This window comes from Neopsephotus bourkii, unplaced genomic scaffold, assembly GCF_033783945.1.
Source record: "Neopsephotus bourkii isolate Nb327-2 ecotype Australia unplaced genomic scaffold, CSIRO-AGI_Nbou_v1 NB_1250, whole genome shotgun sequence".
Classification (NCBI taxonomy): Eukaryota; Metazoa; Chordata; class Aves; order Psittaciformes; family Psittacidae; genus Neopsephotus; species Neopsephotus bourkii.
This window is the reverse complement of record NW_026901735.1, coordinates 4,715,612-4,736,398: the sequence shown is the minus strand read 5'-3', so window position 1 is coordinate 4,736,398 and position 20,787 is coordinate 4,715,612. Positions and strand designations below refer to the sequence as shown.

The 20,787-nt window shown below is 44.5% G+C and overlaps 1 protein-coding gene across 9 annotated transcripts; it reads right to left on the bottom strand.

Annotated features, from left to right (window-relative positions):
* Nucleotides 1-1,474: 1,474 nt before the first annotated feature.
* SERBP1 (SERPINE1 mRNA binding protein 1) lies at nt 1,475-20,038 on the bottom strand. 9 transcript variants are annotated; one of them, XM_061364894.1, is made up of 11 exons: nt 19,613-20,038; nt 19,517-19,571; nt 16,378-16,534; nt 15,319-15,456; nt 15,105-15,200; nt 14,442-14,516; nt 12,064-12,241; nt 8,901-8,948; nt 6,454-6,627; nt 5,461-5,499; nt 1,475-4,489 (listed from the first exon to the last, which is right to left on the bottom strand). In XM_061364894.1, exons 1-11 carry the CDS (start codon nt 20,021-20,023, stop codon nt 4,433-4,435), a joined length of 1,428 nt encoding a protein of 475 aa, XP_061220878.1. In that variant the 5' UTR covers nt 20,024-20,038; the 3' UTR covers nt 1,475-4,432. The 9 variants fall into 9 exon arrangements, with proteins under 9 accessions (XP_061220878.1, XP_061220879.1, XP_061220885.1 ...); XM_061364895.1 differs by having other exon boundaries at nt 15,105-15,176; XM_061364901.1 differs by having other exon boundaries at nt 19,517-19,568; nt 19,620-20,031.
* Nucleotides 20,039-20,787: the final 749 nt, after the last annotated feature.

Genomic DNA, 20,787 nt, shown 5'->3' with positions numbered 1-20,787 from the left:
CAACCAGACATGTGCTATCTCCAACTGCTGAACTGAAAGCAGTAGAACTGATCCCATATCCTATTTACCTTCACCCAGTAAGGGATGTGCAAAGCAAGCTCCCTCACCTCTTGGTGTCACAATGACCTTTTGTATCAACAGCTGGGGTGAAGATCAAGCAGCTCAAGAGCCCTTATCAGTAACTACAGCCAAGCTACACCCTGGGGCAGTGAACTGAAACCTCAGCTCACCCTGAACCCTCTGCAGAGGGCATCAGCAACAGCCCAGCTCATCCCCTGTCCTGCAGGGCAGCCCAGCATGCAGGTTTGCTGCTCCTGGCCAAGAGGAAGACATCACCAGCCATACGACCACCAGCCACAGGTCACAGCCCCACAGCACACCAAGCTGTCATCTTCCTGAAACATGGGAAAACCCCTGAGCTCCTACCTGCCTTCTCCCAGTTCAATCCAAGGTGCGTTATCCTCTGCAGCCCTGCAAACCCCCTGAGGAGAAGCAGCAGCCACCGGGCTCCAGCCACATGGAGCCCCACAGAGCAGGGACAGCCCCTTCACTGCTAGGAACAAACCCCACACTGCTTTTAGCGCGAGCTCAGCACACAACAGCTCCATTAGTCTACATCCTCATCCTGTTCTGAACGCGAGGTATTCCACCTGTGAAAACAATGCATGGAAGGAGATGAAGTCTCTGGCAAAGCGAAGCACAGCTCCTCACAACCACCCAAGGCCACTCACACCATCCACAGGAGCTTTTGCCAGGTCCCAGCTCTGCCATTTCAGCTGGTTCCAAGGTTTGGTCTCCAGCCTGGTAACAGACATCTCCCACCTGGGAACACTGGCTCAGTGGCACTCAAATGCAAACACTTCACTTGGACTTGAGTCAGGGATCCAAGACAACAGAACTCCGTTTTTGTGCTCTCTACATCCAACCTGGCAAGAGGCTTCCAGCTGGGCAGTGTAGACAACTCAGGACCTCATGTTAAGAGACTCATTGCCTAAGAAAGGTATTAAAACACACAAAAGGCCAAAAAAGCACTACTTTTGTCATTCACCCATCTTTGCACACTGACCTCCAACACAGAGACAACAGAACACCAGAGCACGTTTTCTCCTTGCTCTTCATGTCTAGATATGATCAGATAAATCACCCCATGGGACTTCACACAAAGTCCAACTCCAAAAGCCAAGTAACACTGTTGGACAGACAATAACCAAACCTAAGTCTCCAACCAAGGACAAAGTACTGTTTTCCCCTCACTCAGGTTACACCCCCAGAATGAACACTGCGTTTAGGGTTTCAAGTGCAGGACCCAGTGCAGCAGGGACATGCACTAGGCACAGGGGACCACAGCACTGGGACACTCAGCGCTTGCTCCAACGCCAACCTAAGCCTGGCCTGGAGGCTGTTAGCTGCCCCAAGGGAATGGGGTCCTTGTGAGGACTTTAGGAAAGAAGCAGGTTAGCAAATGCTGGAAGTGTCAGCTTTAGGCATATGTCCTGCGTTTATTAAAACAAGAGCGTGGCTACGCAAAAACCAATCTCCACGGGTGAAAGCCATTACAGTCAAGAGTGGTCTCAACTCCTCCAACTGCAAACAGCATAAATCACACCGACTTCTGGTGGTTCAGAAGTATTTATGTCCTTTCCCACCCAGCTAACACATTTATCCATTAGTCTCATTTCCTCCCAGCACCAGTGGTATTCAACCTGTAAGATGAACTTTCATGCTCCAACCTTGCCATTCAAAAAGCCAATTGGCACCACGTGCTTTTCTTTCTCTCCAGCTTTTTCAGCTTGTTGATTGTAAAAAGGTCTGGTCCTCTGGATTTGCCGTGACAGCAGAAGCAGCAAGCAAGAGGACTGAAAATGTTACTAAAGAGCAAGCTCATTCATCATAAATAAGCTACTCGGGACACAATTCCCCAAGGAAAAGTCCATCCCTGGCAATGAAAACCCCTGGGCACTATTACCATGGGCAGACTGGCCCTTCTGGGGCAGAGAACCTAGAGGAACCACTCTTCACCTCAGTGGTTTCACTTCATCTCCGTGTGTTTTCATGACATTTTTAAAAGAGCATGAAAATAAACCTTTATTTCAGTTCACACCCACCAATATTAAAGATAAATGTTCACAGTTTTAGTTCTTGACACAAATGGACTGAAAGAGGCAAATTTACATCTATCAGAACAGCAGACGGACCCATTGTTAAGTACAAGCTGTCTTGAAAATCAGATGTGCCATTTGGGAAACTGCTCTATGCTCCACAGCAGGAGAAGGGGAAGCTCCTGAGCAAGCCCAGCTAGCAGGGCCCAAACCATGCACTGGCTAGCTCAGAACTCATCTGCAAAGTAAGCTGAATGGCAAGGGAAACAGCAAAACACAGTTTGGGTTAAGGAGAGGAAGGTTTATGTTACAGAGAAAGCTTTTCCTTAAGTGTGTTTCTGCACATCAAGGTATTTGTTATCCAAGGTGTCCCCAATGCTGGAACTGCAGTACATTCTACCTTACCACAAAGGGAGAGGGAAGAGGAACAATTCAGTGCTGGACCTGCAGCATCTCCCACGCTGAGCACCTGGGTAATATCAGCAGAGAAACGAACCAAGAGATTCTGATACCATCCACTGTTTGAAAACTTGCCTCCTTCTCACAGCCTGGTACTTCAAACTAGAGGTGAGTGCACTAAAACCTCCAATGCAATGGTATTAACAGCGGTTTACAACAAAAACTTCTGTAGAAAACAGTTCAGAGAAAGCAAACCAGCTGAACACCACAATTAAGGAGTCTGGTATTTCATATGCAAAGGTCTCCAATACTTTTTGCCTGTCCTGTACAGCTTTTAAAAAAATAGGGCATTACCTTTTGTTTTCTATCTACCTAGTTAAGAAACTACAAATACGTTATAAGCTGTCCAAAGTGTAAAACATTAAATAAAACGAGAAACCTGTTTCTACTCTCCTAACAAATGCTGCAGATAAAAACCCTTAAGAAACCCTCTTGATCAGTCATTCTCTCAACTCCTTTTTGCATCCTGAAGTGGCAATGCTCCTGTCACAGGGATTTAAATTAAACCTACAGTGAATTTCTACAGGGGTAGAAAGGGTTTCCTACAATCTGAAAGAACATTCATTTGTCAGCCAGCCATCCGGTGTCCACCACTGCACAGAGCCAGGCACAGCTCTGAGGGAGAGGCTAAGCCTTGGGGGTTTGGTTTGCATCTATTTAGTTGTAATGGCGCACACACTGCGACGTTCCCATCGGGAATGGGAAAGCAGAACTCCCTCCTGCCAGAGCCAGCCATGGCTGGCGGGTTCTTCTTCTGAAGACCTGTCACTGTTGGAGCAGCACTGTGAATACATCAGGGGCTGATGTAGCCATGTCAACACTGCTGCTCAATTCCAATTCCCATTCAGAGTCCAGATGGACTAACCGGAGCAACAGGTACCACCTTCCCCCCTCCCAGCTCCAGCAACAGCAGATCTCCATCTCCAGGGTATCCCCTCAAAAGAAAAAGCATCAGTAATTTAAAAACTCCTTTTTTTTTTTTTTTTCCAACAAAGCATCTTGTTCTGTTGAAGGGAGGAGGAGGAGGGAACAGAAGAAAGGTAAAAGGGGCAAGTGAAAGGTGTAATACATTAGTTGTTAAAACTGGTTGAAGACCAATTATCCACACGTCGTTGCTGGATCAATACACACGTATTTCACTATAACCCAATGTGCTTTGAGTCTTTCCTCACGTATCTGCTATCAATTTTGTATAAAGATTTTCTGCATTAACAAACTAACAAACGTAGGTGAAAAATGACTGTTTTTTCCAAGTCTGAAAGCAAGGATTAATCCTAAAGTACTCCAGGAGTTGGAATTCCGTACAGCACTAACAGTCGGCCAAATTAAAATTCCACATATTCCACAAGACCATGGGCTGGTAAGAATCTGCTCAACAGGAGTTAAGGAAATGGAAATAGTGTGCAAGAATTTAAACCCAGTTTGAGGGTTTTTTTTGGGGGGAAATGTCTAAAATCCTGAATAAACCAAATAAAAACCACAAATGAAGTGAAAGCTTTTAACTGGTACACACTGTTCACACCTATATTTCAAGTTTGGAAACGCATATTTTCAAGCAGCAATACAAAAAAGTATCCATGAAGAATGCATAATCTCTGAAAAAATTATGAAAACATCCCTGCTACCATTACATTTCTAAATACAAAACTGACTACCATATTGTTGCTTCTGTGTAGCGAGAGAAGTTCATTTTCAAAACAGATAAAATTCAGTCTTTAGGTGTGAATGGTATGAATGACAGTCTCTTTTTTTCTTTTTTTTTTCTTTTTTTTGTTTGTTTTGTTTTTAAATTTCTTAGTTGTTTAGGATCCTTAAGCATGCAAGCCTCGGAGAGGAAGGCCCAACGAGGGCAGGGGTGGCTTATGACATCCAGTTTAGGACAGAGCTGGGAAAGCCTCTGGGTCATCTACATCAGGAGCAGAAGCACTTGACTGAAAGAGAAACATCAGAAAGTTATTACCTGCAGCAGCATCAAGCTCTACCATGATTCTGATTCTTCATACAGCACCAAGCCCTTGAACTAATCATGCTGAATGAATCCAATTCAGAGCAGGGAATACCAGGATGGAAAAAGTCTAGCACTGGAAGATGACTGCAAGAGCAATTTTTCCCCCTCCACCATAAGCAACTTTTTTATTCCAAGGACTATAAAGTCTTTTGTACTACTTTCTGAATCAAAGCTACATGAAGAGGCATTATAGGCAAATAGACCATGTTTGCACATGGTTACCATACAAGGCTGTAAGTCTTTTTCCATTCTTAGACATCCCTACATATGAGCTTACGCTATTCCACCAGCACACAGCCATCAATTCTTACCAAGAGACACAAGTGTTACAGAAAAGGCCAGTTTGTAGCACAAGTTAGATTTTACATGTTGTATTTTCCCCCAGTCACAAACTAGCTGTTGATAGAGAGTATTTTGGGGCCAACCTATCCCCAGAAATTCATACACTGACCAAGAATCAACTCTGCACTTCCCAGGGTTTTTAAAGGCTCTGCACCACACCTGAAACCAGTGCTGCAATGAAATGCAGAAATTAAATGGCTTAGAATACTCTTCACTTTGTCCACAAGGGATGTGGAAGAGCCAAGACAGTGGCATTTCCTGTAAACATGCTCATTTCTCAAGAGATATATTTAAACCATTCTGAAAAAGTTGTATCAACACCTAGAGGCAAGACTGAGACACTGCAGAAGTACCCAGCCCACAAGCTGGAGTTAAAAAGGAAGAGCAGGGCCTTAAGCCTATTAAGGTACAAAGCCTTAGTATCGCCAGTTGCTCATTCCACAAAAGCAGAAAGCAAGTCAAAAAAGCCAATCTACCACAGAAGTTACAGTCCCTGCAAGAGGAGGAGAACCTTGTTTGCAGTTAACACAAGTACCATCAAAGATCACTGACCTGGTTGGGTGTGTGGATCACGTCAAACTCCTTCACCAACTGCAAAGAAATAAGCAAAGTTAAAGTAAGTTGCAGGAAACTATTTAACCACTTTATGACAGCATTCTTGAAGCAAGATGTTTCATGTATCAGTGAAACAACTCTGAGCAAACACCACCATTTAACTTCAACTCCTTAAAACCCTCTCAAGAAGAGTTTTCCAACTAATAACCCTAAAACTTGAAGTAATCCAGTGTGAAAGAGAAGTGTCCCACAAGAGACAAAATTGGTTAAGTCTGGTCTATGTGAGGAAGGCCACATCACACAGACTGAACTCATTTTTTAGTAACCATATGGTCAGATCCATTTAAGCCATGTAAGTGATCCATAATAAATGCAGTCTTTCCTGTAGCTATACTACAGCACTTCATGTGTGCCCTCCCTAACCCCATTCAGTACTTTTCTTGAGTATTTCCTTAAAACTCTCAGACTAGGGGAGTAGAAAACCCTACTGCAGATTAGAAAAACAAAAAAGAAAGCATGAAGAGTCTGATTTCCACAGAAAAACTCCTTAACCACTCAAATTCAAGCAGGTGTAAAAGCAGTCTTTCCCTCCCAGTAGGTCACAGTGCCGATACACCATCCTGATGGTGCCTGAAAACAGCTCCAGCACTTGCAGTTCTGCTCTGGCACACACACAGGTTATCTCACGGTACATTCATGTCCATACTGAAGAGTCATGTTTTGGGTTTGGATACAAAGATGGACATTTTTTTTAAATCCAACCTAGTCCTCACCTTCCCTTTTTTGTGTTTAATAAAAACCATTCATCCTTCTGTCCTAACAGCAACCTAGTTTAAAGTAAACTTGTAAGAACAGACGCTTGGTTTTAAAATGTGGTGTCTGTTGTCAGAGCAACTGCCCCAGAAATAAGACACCTAAAACTGTACGTATGAAAACTGTAACAACAACTGAAACTAAAGCCCTCTGCAGCTAAAAGCTGCAGCCTCTTACCTTGTCAGTTCTGCCTCCACGGCTGGCCCTGCCACCACGTCCTCGGCCACCCCGTCCCCCTCTGCCACCACGTCCGGGGCGGCCAAGGTCTCCAAAGTTGATCTCCAGCTGGGATGTAATATCATTTGCTGGCTTGCGGAAGTGATGATCCATTACAGAGTCCTCAGCATGAGCCTGAAATGAGGGTTTCTTCATGAGTCAGGAAAACACATCACCAATGGAACCTTTCCACCTGTAGCTGCACTCTTACCACCACAGCGTATGTGTTCACCGCCAAATGCACTCTCAAATTGATGACTGACTGACTGACTGATTCAAGTTATAAACGCAGGAATTGTTAGGAGTCGAGTTATACCACTTGTGCAAACAACAAAACCACAGGCAGGTAGTTAAATAAGCACTGAAGCAAACAGGTATCTTGCATTTCCGTAATTCAGGGAACACGTATAGGCTTATATGAAATGAAACTATCACCAAGCCAGCACAGAACCTCATTTTCTAGCACTTTTCCCTTCATATTCCCAGAAATCTTCAAGTTCTGTTAAGTTCATTTCATTCTTTTTAAATACTTACTTGATAACCCATTTTTATTTTGCTCAATGAGTACTTTACACTTCTCCATTTTCCTCAAGCCCATATCATAGAATCCCACACACAGAATGTTTGTGTTGGAAGGAACCTTCAAGCACATCCAGTTCCAACCACTGCCACGGGCAGGGACACCTTCCACGGGAGCAGCTTGCTCCGAGCCCCTGTGTCCAACCTGGCCTTGAGCACTGCCAGGGATGGGGCAGCCACAGTTTATGAACATATAGGTATTTAACACCAGGGAGATGGCAAGAACCCCTCACTGGTTTGCATCAGCCGTATCAAACAGCACAGGAGGCAAACACAGTTCAAACACAATGTAACTGAGACAGCTGAAACATTAATGCTAGAACAGAGAACCAGCCTCAGTAAATGCACTGCAAAACATGAGTCTCACCACCTCTGCCATGATACAACATTGTCTTACAGCTGGTCATTCATAGTGCATTCAAGACTTGAGGAGCAAGGTGTGTACATCTAATACCACAAATGCTGTTAGTCAGGACACTGGAATATTTCAATTACACTGAACACACAAAGAACAAAGCATTTTAAAAGTAATTATTTTTCCTATTTTGTACAAATAGTTTTTCCATGTGGTGGGTCAGGTTTTGGCACCTTCACAGATGGAAAACTGGATGAGACCAAGGGTTTAGCTTTCTTTCCCTACAAGCCCCCAGCTTCTGGCATAGCAATTACCAATTTGCTTGTTTTTCGCCTACAGAAGTGCAACGTGCAAGCTGAAGCCTCCTAACTTACTCTTCTTGTGGTATAATTACACAATATGCTGACTTTCAAAGGCAACATATTGTGCAATTAAGCCCCATAGTCTCTAATTACTGTTTGTGGATCCTCCATGAGGCAGCCAATGGATACACAGGTCTGCATCAAAAGGCTGAAAGCTGCTTTCAGGGATTCCATGAATCAGTCCCAAGCACCAGGATGGACAAAGCTATAAAAGACCCTTCTCCCCCAACCTAATTACATCTTTCTGTGCACAGATGTACTTGCAGCCTTCACAATGTCCTGCAGCTGGATCAGGCACAATGAGAAATAGCCCTCCATGCTGCTTTATTTCAAACATGTTTCACTGGGATGTATTCCATATGACAACCAGACCCCATCCATTCCTGATTTTACAGACTTGAGTTGTATACTGTTCCCTCAGAGATCCCATTTCCAAACTAGGGAAGTAAGCCTAAGCAAGTTATTTCTCAGAGAAAAGCCATTCCACACCTCAGCCTGACATGGCACTACTCAAACATCGGTACACCTATTTGTAAAACAGCACACAATACCTTCTGTTACAGCTTTGATTCCTTTCTTACTACTTAGTGTTTTATCTACAGTTTTGATCAGTGATCGTACATCCACTTCTATTGCTCTGCTGACAACAGCCACAGACATACTGCACAAACTGCTTACTCTGAATCATCTTTGGAAGCATTTCATTGATATGTATTGGCAACTCTCAGCAGTGCTCTATAACAACTGATAGCTTCTTGAAGGCATTGCTGCGCTTACGGGTCTTGGGGAAGGCAGTCAAAAGTTAGGAACAAACAACTGCAGGAAAGGGGGCCAAAGCAGACAGCAAGATACAGAAAAACAGCAGTAATGACAGGAAATAAAGACTCGTGACAAAAGCATTTATGATAAGGTTTGAATTCAGCTCAGTTAGGAGCAGGGATATTGAAGGGCCCTATATGGTGCAAGTTAGACAACAGGCATGGACAGAAAAGTTCTGTATTTTATCTACTTGTAGTCTCTATTTTGGTGACTTTCGTATATCCAGACCTTCGTTTCAGAAGGGGGTCTTATCAAAACACAGGTATTACTGGTTAGATATAAATGATCAGTACCTCATTTGACTCCAGCAGACTCCCCTGCATTTCTGTCATCGCCTTTGTCTGATGAAAGTTGCATGTCCACGCCAAAGTGACAAAAGGAACAAAAGGAGAAAACAAAAGGAAGAAATGAGACTCAACTACATACAGAAACAACAGGTAATAAGGTCACATGAGCTTGCTGGATATAGATGTCACTGAGCACGTGGAACAGCAAAAGGATGAGATCGACAGCTGTGCAAGCATCCAGAGACTGGAGGATGGACTAGACCACAGTCACAGAGACAAAGAGAGATCTCAGACTGATACCAAAGAGTTCAGCATGAGCTGCTGGCAGCTTTAGTAGAGACCATGCAGGCAGGATGATCTCTAGCACCTCAAACCATCACGTACAGCACTGGACAGATAAGAGGATGGGATGTTTAAAACTGCTGCTAATGAAAAAAGATTCCTGCACAGCCTTGATTCAAGAGTCATTCTCCAAATCTGGAGAAGATGAACTGTTCTCTTCCAAACCATGTCTCTCAGCCTCCCACTGCAGCCTCCTCTAGAGAAGCGATCAGATTAGGAAGAAAGTATGAAGGCACAGGAAAGAGGCACAGCAGAGCAGACACATCAGGTAGGACCTCATCTACTGTCAAGTCTTTCCAGGAGACTTGCATCCAGCTTTTGGAGCAAGCTTCAGATCTCTCCACAATATAACTCCTTCCCAAGTTTTGTTCAGCTGCACCAGAACTCACAAGACCAAAGCCACTAAATCAGCTGCTGAGAAGGAAAAGAGAGGACCTCTTTTATGGCATAACTCCATCTCCTAGAAAGAGTCTCATTAGATGAACGCTGTCACACCACATGGATTTTATATTAAACCAGCAAGAATCTGAGACAGTATTAAGAAATCATTTTATATAAAGCATCACTTTCTAGTAATTGTATGGCAAATGTGGAAAAGAGAAGAGACCTCAGACAGGGTAAAGTGTTTCACTCCTCAATGAATGAAGCACAAGAATGAAGAAGACAGCACTTTCACAAAATTAGGGCAGATGAACAGTACCAGATCCTCAGACCCACTTTTCCCAAGGACTCCCAGAGCATCCTCCCAGTAGTTCTCAAGCTACAGGGATGAGGGTGGTCATCACAACAATTCAAATACACAGGGTCACACTGTGCTTTTTCAGCCATAAGGTACAGAACATTGGGACTGAAACCCTGAATTTACTTATAAATCGAGACACTTCCACACATCAATTCCTTCATATATAAGAACCAGAGAAGCCTTACATCAACCTTAACTTCATGACTCACAAGTATGTCCAAGGGGACAAACAGGAAAAGAACAGCAGGTGATGGTAGATTTTGTCCATAACTTCTGAATATTCCACCTAAGCCTGCTCACAAAGGAGCCACAGCAAAGGGTTTCCCAACACAGCAGAGCTGTTCTGCTGTAACACTGAACCAAAGCCCCCCATACTGCTTCCCATGGGATCAGGGAACAATGAGTAAGTGAAATGGGGAAATGCATCTGCTGGACACACACCAAAAGCAGGGTGAAAGCACCTAGATTTAAAGGCAGTATTATTAATACCTCAATTCTATGCTTACACAGCAAGAGGCTGTTAGCATCTTAAGTGATAGTGTTAGAAATAAGCGACTCATTTCTTCAAGGAGAAGTTAACCAACACACCTCTGAAACAGAACAATCTAGTACCCATCTCTCAGTTGCTCCATGGAAGCCATGTGATTAGTTATTCTCACTGGGTTTGTGTGGAGTTTTTGGAATTGACTACCAATGTGTTTTCAAATGGAAAATACAGTACAGATCCTTCTAGCTTTGAAATCAAGAATACCACCATGTTCTTACAACACTACACATGCTTGTATGTTAAAAAAGACTGTCTTCAGCTGACTAAATGCCAAATATATCTGTTTTAGAGGGACTGGGGCTGGGGGAACTTGAAAGACAAAAGGTTTAGCAAATCTTAAGTACAGAACTATTTCTGTTTAAATACAGTCTTTTAACATACAGCACAATTAAGTCTAAATCCATTTCCCTTTTCTACACAAGCCAGAGAAAGCAGTATTTAATGAACACTGAACAGCTTAAGATAAACACAAAGATACACAATCATTTAAAGAACTGAAGAACTTACACAGCAAGGCAAGGCAAGAAAAAAGCATGACTGTGACAAAGTCAAACCCATTCTAAGTTCAATGAGATTGGAAATGGGAGCTTTCACTGGAGAGCACTGAGTCGTTCCTCCCCCTCAGTATTGTGTCCCCAGCTTACAAGAAAACACTGACAAGGTGTGAAAAAGCAGAAATAGATATTAGCAGACCAAACAGAACACTACTTCAAAGGCAGTCAGAACCATCTGTATACAAAGCTGCAGGCCACCCATATCTTAAGTGGGCCACTGAATACATTACAGTGCTAAAAACAAAGATTAAAGCAGCCCTGCATTAAAAAACAGAGCTCTCAGCACTTCCCTTCCTTCTGAAGTGAAAGTTTTGTCTCTCCTTGCCACTACCTTGGAACAGAAGAATGAAAATCTTGCAATGACTAGAATATGTCTGAGAAACTCCAATCCTACAGCAACCATGTCTAACACCACTGAAGCATACAAACACATCACCTTCACTCTCAAAAGCTTCAAGGAGGGCTGTCTATGTAGTATTACAAAATGAGAAGATACCCATGTTACAAAGGTAAGATACACAGTTCAGATATTAAGGTGTCTAAGACATGACCAGTATTTCTTCAATCTTACACTGTGATTAGCAAGCACCAGAAGTCTGTGTACTGCATAGGACAAACAGATACTACATAACACAAGCTTTCTTAAAAAAAAAAGGAAAAATGCAGATAAAATTTTATTTTGACAACTCCCTTCTAAAATGCTCACCAAGAAGCTCTCCTTACAAAGTTACCTGCCCAGACACAGCGGTATCCCAGCCTTATCCCTAGTATACACTTATCACAGTATACACCAACCTAAGCATTGTTTAACTGCTAAAACTGACCACAATAAGAATGTCTACATAAGATAAATGCTGTTGCCACTTTACAAGCTTTTAGCTACAAGTCAGTGTCTCAAAGAACGAAGCTTCCACTCCAAGAAGTGCACATCAATGGCAAAACCTCCACAATCTGGATACTAGCAAGTATTAAAAACCACTTTACCTCCTCGCTCTTTGACTTGTGAAGAACAAATCCTTTTTTCCATTGCCCATCAGCACCCTCATTTGGTTTACGGATGTTGAACTCAACTTTCGCACGATCCTTACTTTGAATTGCTTTCCACTCATCCAGGGTCATTTCCTTAGGGCCTTCTTCCTTAACTTCTTCAACCTCATTCTCTCTGCAGCAAATTCATGGATTATTGGTCATGACTTACAGAACTCATACTCTAGATACAAAAAATTCAAAACCAGTTTTTATCTGTGAGTAGATAATAAAAGCCTGTCTAGTATTTAGCAGTTAAGAGGTTTATATATGAAAACTCATCTCCTTTAGTCACAGTGCCAAAAACATATCACAGCCAAACAGACACCTCTCAGCAATTAAATGGTGAGCACAGCCCCATGATGTCTATTCTCCACATAAATGACAATTTTCTTTACAAATATGAAAGCCTAACTTGTGCAATGGACTTGTTTGGAGCTTTCTCCCCCCGCCTTTTTTGAGATACCTCTCCCCCAGAGGTTCAAGTTAAGGCAGTGAGAGACAGCTTGTTCTCACCACAGTTTTCAAGCTCGTTAGTTTTTTAAGTTAACAGGATTTAATCAGCTTTGGATATCCCGCTTCCTTTATTGAGCCAAAGACAATTAGTAATTTCCTATCTAACTGAAACTGTTTTTACTTTCAGCTAACTGGAAAAGAACAAGAGCATACAACTTAACTACTTGTACAATGTATCACCTCATTGTAAACGTCTGGGCCCCTACCTTCTGCCAAAGAGCTATTTTTATGTAAAACACACGCACACTATGCTCAGTAACAGATCATGTTCCAGCTACAGAGGCAGTCAATCCTGCAGTCACTCCTTTGTGTGTTTATGCAACTGAATTTCTGATTTATAGAAAACTAGTCCCATGTATGTAACACAAAAAGATCATGAAAGCCTCAATCTAAGAGGAAAGGTCTTCATTTCGTAGCCATTAATTCTGATGTAATAATGCCGAGTTTTTAAATCAAAACAACTCTACTTCTGTTATCTTCTATTCTGTCCTACAGAATTATTTTTTTACATGGTATATATTCAGAAGGGTTTTTGTTGTTCAAGGGCAAGATACTACCTCTCAGCATTCTGTATGTTTTACTGCAGTAAAACCTCCTACAGTTCTGCTGAAGCATTTAGGTTAGATCCACACCAAAACAGCCAACTTGAAACTAACCCATGTAAAGATGCTTTCCTATAAAGATAACTGATGTATTACAACAGACTTGCTATGATTGAAACAAAAGAAATCCGCATTTTCTGCAGATCTGAGGAAGCACCAGCACAATGCTACTAATAAAGGTCCAGGAAATACTGCAGTCAGACCAAATTTAATACATCCAGCTTTCCAATACATGTAACTTTTTCAAGGACTAGCTAGCTTGCATTTCCTGACCAATGCTCAAGCTGTATTCCCTTACAAATTCTCGTAGTACTTCTGTACACAAACTGACCTTAACCTTGTACCACCACAACCTTGGAGAATAACACTTAGTCTTCTTTTAGTTCAGCTAAATCCGTTTCTTATTCTCTATGCAGTAATTGCACTCTCTTCAAAAGTAAGCAAAGCCATTAATGAGGAAATCAAGCTACAGCAAACTGCAAATTAGGAAATCTTGTGCAAACAAGTATTTCAAAACTCATCTTCTCTGCCCTTTTCTTTTGAATCCATTATAAATCACATCCCTCATTAAAACAGTATTTTACAGTACTATGCTACCATCAAAATCTGTATCATGCTTTTACATCAACTGTGTCACCTTCTCATTCTGCTTATCTAGTTACTCTAGTTCATTTATCCAGTCACTGGATGTATGAGGTGTCCAAGTGGAATGAGCAGCAATCAAGTGAACTTCGAGGTTAACACACAGAAGCTGGAGAATGAAAAGGACACAACCCTCTTTTCACAAGCTGGTCACAATGGCTCAACAGTGGGTTTGAAGAACTAAGCTTAAAAAAAAGTTGCCCCTCCACTGGCAGACGAACGTTTTGTCCCTCTTGCTTGGTGGTTCTACCTGATTATGAGCACAGATTATTCTGGATTTGGTATTTAGGAGATGCAATCCCCAGACCCTAAGCGTATTAAAACTGATTATTAATAATTAAATTTGAAAGTGACCTAAGAGCCTGCATGACACTAATGAACAGTTTTAAGATAACAATTTTTAGACACACAGACTTTAAAAGAGACAGCTGTTCAGCAGCACTGTGCATAATTTCCTATCTGCTAAAGAAAGCAGAATCTGAGTTAGGTGAAAGAGAAGTAGGAATGAGTATTGGAGGGTAAAGGCAAAGTAATGCTGCCTCTGAAGCAAAGAGCATTAGGAGGAGTGGTACTCACTTATTTTCAGAATCAGCAGGCGGATGCTCCTCTCCCTCTGGCGTTTCCTCAGTTGCAGCCGACTGATCCAATTCACTGCAATTACATAATGTTTGGAGTTTGGCTTTTTAAGAGTTCACCCCTCTTTAAAGCTACGTAAGATTAATTACTAAGTTGTATAGTGACCTTACACGAGCCACTCTTCTTTAAAAACAACTACTTATTTAAGGATTGGTGCTCTCTGTGCTTTTTACATTCACCTTCCTTAAGGTTTTCCCCAACAGTTAACTAACACCCCTTCTGAAAGCCTCCTGCTTTCCAGCACAATATGGGTTTGGGTATTCAAAACTCTGTTTTCAATGTAATACTTAAAAAAAAGCATGCATAACAGGATCTAAATTGTTAAATTGTTCTATTAAGTAGAAGAGCTATTAAAAAAAAAACAGCACAAGAACCTCCATGCCAAACTTCCCCAAAATCCTGTTTTTAACAGCAAAGCCATCTCTTGTGTTACAAGAAATTGCTCCCTTACTACATTGTGCACATGCTGCTTTAATAGCAGAGCAAAAATTATCAAAATCAAAGGCAAAAAAGGCAGCTCAATCTTTGTATTTTGCAAGCAGTTAGAATTAGGGTTGATTAACATTCTGCTAAGAGTTGTCTGAGCAATGACAGATTACTAACGTTAGCTCGTCTTTGACGGTTCCCCAGTTGTGTGATCCACTGCCACCACGCTTGTCCTCATGCTTTAGGCCGCTGAAATGTGAATGTGAAACAGAACTAACAAAACTGAGTTAACATTATAGTGTCCAGAGACAGAAATTCAAAAGCAATTATTAAAATGTATATTAATTATAAAGAATAGCCACACTAACAATAGAAAAAGTTAAAGACTTACGATCTATCACTGCCACTATGTCTGTCAAATTCACGCTTGCCACGAGAGTCAAACCCATCTCCTCTGCCCATGCCACGTCCACGTCCACGTCCTCGGCCAAGTCCACCACGTCCACGCATAGGTCGGTCAATAATGGGTCTAGCATGGAACAGCCAAATGTGAGTATTTCACCTCCCAAAGCTTGTAAGATGCTTTTTCAGGTTTTTGCTCTTTTGGGGGTTTTATTTCCTTACTTTTCCTTTGGTAATTACTGTTTGTAACTGTGTCCAGGCTCTAGTTTCAGTGCCAAATTGTTACACCAAATAAACCCACATAAATAATAATGCCCGCATTTTAGGATCTGGAAACAAATGCTCAGAAGGATTACTGTTTGTTTGCATCTCCTGGCACTAAACTCCAAAATTCAGTGTTTGTATTGTGTTATGTAACTAGCTGCTAAAACAATTTCCACTTAACTCACATTCATCCAACTTACTTTTAAAATGATTTTATCTTTGCCTACTAAAATTTCAGTATTTGAACATTATTTTCAGAACACTTGAATTCTGGATCCCTCATGACACTTGAGACACTTTAAATCTTGCCTTGACGTAAGATGGCTTCTCACCTTCAGATCTGAAGCCGCTGCAGCCAAGATGTACACACCTACATGGACAACTTTTATTGGTTTGAAGTCAGCCATATGGATTTAAGCAACAGCATAACAGCAAACAAATCTCACGCTGCAGGCAACTGCTAAACTTGGGTTCCTTTCCAGAGCTATCTTGCTAGATTTAGAGAGATAGGGTGGGTATCAACGATGTAAACCCTATTTTCAGTTACACCCATGGAACTGCTCATCTTAGTTCATTCCAGTCTAAAACTTGAGTAAAGCTTGTATCAAAATCATGGAAAAGTGTTATGGTCTGGATGACACACACTCTTCTTGGGACTGACAAAAACTTTAATTCAACCCATTTAATTTTGAATCAATCAGCTCTTTGGTTTCTAACTTAGCAGCAGAAGGCAGGACAGCCCCTTCCCATCAAAGCTTTTTGTCATGCAAGGCAGAATTCTTACTTATCCACAGAAAATTCTCCTCCTTCTCCTTTCTCATCAGCGGGTTTGTCGAAGCGGCGCTCACGAGGAGGTCGTCTCTCTGGTCTCCTGTCAATCGGTTTGCCTTCACCCTGCTGCTGCTGCTGCTGATCAGGCCTCCTGCCAATGCGTCTTATCCCTGAAACATGAGGCGAAACACATCAACGGAATGCGGAGCTGCTCAGGGACAGATACCACTCTTAACACCATAAAACAGTACTGAAGGTAAGCTGGAATCGAAGCTTTTCTTCTAGCCTTGTGACTGGATAACCTGAGAAGCTGTAAGTCACTCTAGATATCCGACTCTTCTTATTCACATTTTTACACAGCATTTCAATCAAACTGGATTTTGTGCAAGCGCAAACTCTTATAATACTGTAAGAAACAAACCCTTTAGAGCACACAATACGTGAGTAATCTGTGTTAGAACAATAGAGTCAACTTTCCAAGAAGGAGCAAGGTAAGCAAGATTTTTATTTCTCTCCAAAAGGTGCTTTTCAGGTAAAACAAGTGGTTTTTATTTTGATGCGCAGCAAAACAAAGTCAGCATCACCACACTGGACCCTCTGACAGCCACCCTGCTTCATCACACCATGTCCTCCTATGAAACTGTTTTTGGGCAGCAACTCAAAGCCAGGCAGGTGCCACCTGCATGTTAATGTGCAGCAGGTACTGCTCAATGACTAACAGCGTCCTCATCCACACGGATCCTCACAGCGCAATACAGCTCCTGCCAAAGACTCGCCTCCTTGGGTATGTACTTAAACCAGCTTAAGAATACACTGTGCCACTGAAGCGGCCACTGTTCTTCCCCCACTCTCTATGCCTTCTAAAAGGGCTTTATTTTAAATGCTAACTTCCCATTATCTTCTCCACTTAGACATCTGAGAGATCTTCAACACAGTTTTCTTTTCTACTCATCCCAAAGACCTGTTTAGCCTTCTTTAGAAAAATCTGGACAAATAATTACTGCTTTGTTATGCTATTTTCTTGCCAAAATACTGAGGAATGAAGTACTAAACAAACCAAAGATGGCTCAAGAATTGTGAATTATCTTTTGATTTTAAACCTGCCTATTCTTAACTATTTTAAAGAAATAGGTCCTGCCTAACAAGCAATGTCATATTTGGGTGGGGCTAAAGAAGTTACAGTTGTAATGATATCCAAGCCAACACACCCAAATGAACAATGTCTTCTTACCTTACAAGCTGTACTTAACATCAAGTTTGCATGACATACATTGCTGGCTAAGTAATCCTCACTCCCTGAGGAAACCCAAGGGTTAAGCTCACTAACACTTGCTTTGAAAAGGACTCTCAAACCAAGACAACCATTTCATTTTAAGAGGTAAAGCTCAGCAAGGAGAGGAAAGCAAACAGGCCGGTGTCACATAGGAGGTATGCTGCAGAACTGGAATAAGCCTTTTGAATTTCGAGTTCAACACCCTGCTGCGCTCACAAAAACCTGGCTCCTGCTTGAAGCCAAACCAAAAATAGAAGTTATTTCTTCTTAGTATCACAAAGCTTTGAACTGGTAATTCACCAGACAAATAACCTGCACCTTTACACTGCGCTGGAATAGTTTTTAAGTGAAATACAGTCAACACAAGAATCAAAACTCATTGATACTATAGCACCAAACACCTTTATGATAGTAGAACTACTGCCCCACACAAAACAGGGACGTTTTTAAACTGGAAAGTGGCTTTGCTTCCTACAGTGCTCTACACACTTTCTGTTTCACAGCTTCAAGAAGCCATGAAATACTGATTTTCATAGTGCTCTCGTTCTTGAAAATGAATGTGAAAACCAGGAGGTAAACACGGACTGCCAAAGCCTCTGCCCATGCTTCAGGTTCACCTTGTGAGGAACAACACCGTAATTCTGAACGTGACTAATATTTCCAGAGGACACTGGCTTGGGACAAATTATTGCATTCCTCAAATGGAAAAAAACTCTTAAGCACAACCGAACCATAGGCAGAGAGTATTGTGACACAGTTCCTAACTCCTGCTCTCACCAGTGTTTCCAAATAACGCTTGGGAGGCCACTTTCCAAAACAACTGGTATATTAAAACTTTTTCTCTCTCAGAAAGCATAAAATACAGTAGAGAATTATCCTGCAATATGCACTGCAGTAAATAATGAAGTATTAAAACGCTTTCATGTAGCACTGTGTTCTTTCAAACTGGCCCCGCTTCTGGAAAGGCCATTTATAGAGTTAAACTGCAGCGAGCCAGTTATTTCTTCACTCACCCTTCAACTGCTGTCACCACACTCTGACCCATTTCAAGGATTCAAATTTAATCAGTTCTGCACATTCTGACACGCAATGAAGTTTGTGCGGGATGTAAGTGCCTGGCCACAACATGTGCACGCAAAATCTACTTCTCTTCGCGCAGAGCTGTGTCCTATTATGCTCACACCATATTAGTTTACCCTATTTATACGTCGATTCCTGTTTTCACTAGCTTCCCGTGTAGGATGTCCTACAGGTTTACACAAACACGGTGGAGAACGCACACAACCTGTTATTAAAACACATACGCGATTCCTATCAATACTGCTCGGCAGAAAAATGACCCAGGCGAATTTTGGGAAGCCCAGGTTCTGCCATACATCCTGTCAAATAGGCCAGGCCACCCCAAACAGGTTAACTTAGGGATGCGTCGCTGGGGTTTTGTCTCGCCTCGCTCTTTCCCCGGGCCCCGCCGCAGAGGCAGCACCCGGGCACCCCACGCCTCCATTTTGCGCGGGCCGGGCCGGGCCGTGGGGACACACCGCCCGGGACCACGTGCGGCCGGACTGCACGGCCACGGCTGCTCCAGAGCTCCTGCTGCCCGGGGCCGCCCTTAAGGGCCCCTCCGCGGCGGTGCCCCGGCGGCCTCCCCGCCATGCGCTCCCCCACGTGGGTGCGAGGCCGCCGCCCGCCGCGGGCACGGGGCTCCCGCTGCAGCCGAAGGCCTGGCCCTGCCCGGGGCCGCCCCCGCCGCCTTCCCGCCGCCGCGGGCTCCTTTGTGCGCGGCGGGACGCGGGACGCGAGGGGCGGCCCCGCGGCAGTGCCGCGGCGCTCGGCCCCCTCCTCCTCCTCCCCCGCCGCAGCCCCCCGCGGCTCCGCTCACCCTCCTTCCGCAGCGGCGCGCCGGGCTGGCCGCTGCCCTCCTCCCGGCGGTCGGCGGCGCCCCCGGCGGAGGCGGCGAAGGGGGGCAGCGGGTTCTTGCGCTCCTTCTGGGACTCCCTGCGCAGCTGCTTGGCCGCGCTGCCGACGCCACCGCCGGCGCCCGCCTGGCCCGGGCCGCCGCCTCCGGCCCCACCGGAGGAATTGGTCTGGGCGCCCGCCGGACCGCCGCGGGCCCCGCCGCCCCCCTGGCTCCCGCCGCCGCCGCCGCTCTCTTTCCTCCGGGTCTCGGCCGCCCGCAGCACCTCGAAGGGGTCGGACTCGTCATCAAAGAGCTGGTCGAAGCGGTTGGTGACGACGCAGCCGAAGCCCTCCTGCAGGTGTCCGGGCATGATGGGCCCCCGTCGGCGGGATCCTCCTCCGATGCTGCCGGGCCCCCCGCACCCTGCTCGCTGCCGCACAAGATGGCCGGCCCCGAAGAGACCCGCTTCTCTTCCGGCGCCGGGCACATCCGGGCACCTCACCCCGCGCGGGGCACGTCGGGAGTAGCAGGCAGCCCGCGCCCGCCGCCGCTCGCGCCTCCCGCAGGACTACAACTCCCGGCGTGCCCCGCGCCGCCATTGTGTGGGGCGGGCGGGGCGCGGGGCCTCCCGCCGGCGCCATCGCTGCCGCCCCACGGCGGGACTCGGACGGGCGGGTGCCCAGCGGCCCCTCGCGGAGCCCGGCCGTGATCGATGCCCTCGGGGGTAACGGAGAGCCCTGGAAGGGGTTTGCCGGCCGCGGTGACATCAGACCTGACGCCACTGAGCTGCTTTATAAGCGCCTTTCTGCACTCCAGGCGCCATTCGCCCCTGTCGCATCCCGCTCTCCTCAGGAGATGGGCGCTTCGCCTGTGGAGGACCTCCTGTCAGGGCGCAAACCACCAGGTTATATGTAGAGCTTATCTAAGGATTAAATAGTCATTGAATCGCGGAATGGTTTTAGATTTCGAAGGGACCTTAAAGCTCCTCCAGCTCCAACCCCAGCCACGGGCAGGGACCCCTTCCACTGGAGCAGCTTGCTCCAAGCCCCTGTGTCCAACCTGGCCTTGAGCACTGCCAGGGATGGGGCAGCCACAGCTTCTCTGGGCACCCTGTGCCAGCGCCTCAGCACCCTCACAGGGAAGAGCTTCTGCCTAAGAGCTCAGCTCAGTCTCCCCTCGGGCAGGTTCAAGCCATTCCCCCTGGCCTGTAATGCAGGCTGGCTGCAAGAAACTCAGTTTTTAGTTAACTGAAC

Coding starts and splice junctions, on each gene's coding strand:
- SERBP1 (XM_061364894.1), bottom strand. CDS start 20,023: ATGTGCCCGGCGCCGGAAGAGAAGCGGGTCTCTTCGGGGCCGGCCATC. Junction 16,535..19,516: donor CGCGCCGCTGCGGAAGGAGG/GTGAGCGGAGCC, acceptor CTCATGTTTCAG/GGATAAGACGCATTGGCAGG. Junction 8,949..12,063: donor ACAAGTCAAAGAGCGAGGAG/GTAAAGTGGTTT, acceptor AACTTTCATCAG/ACAAAGGCGATGACAGAAAT.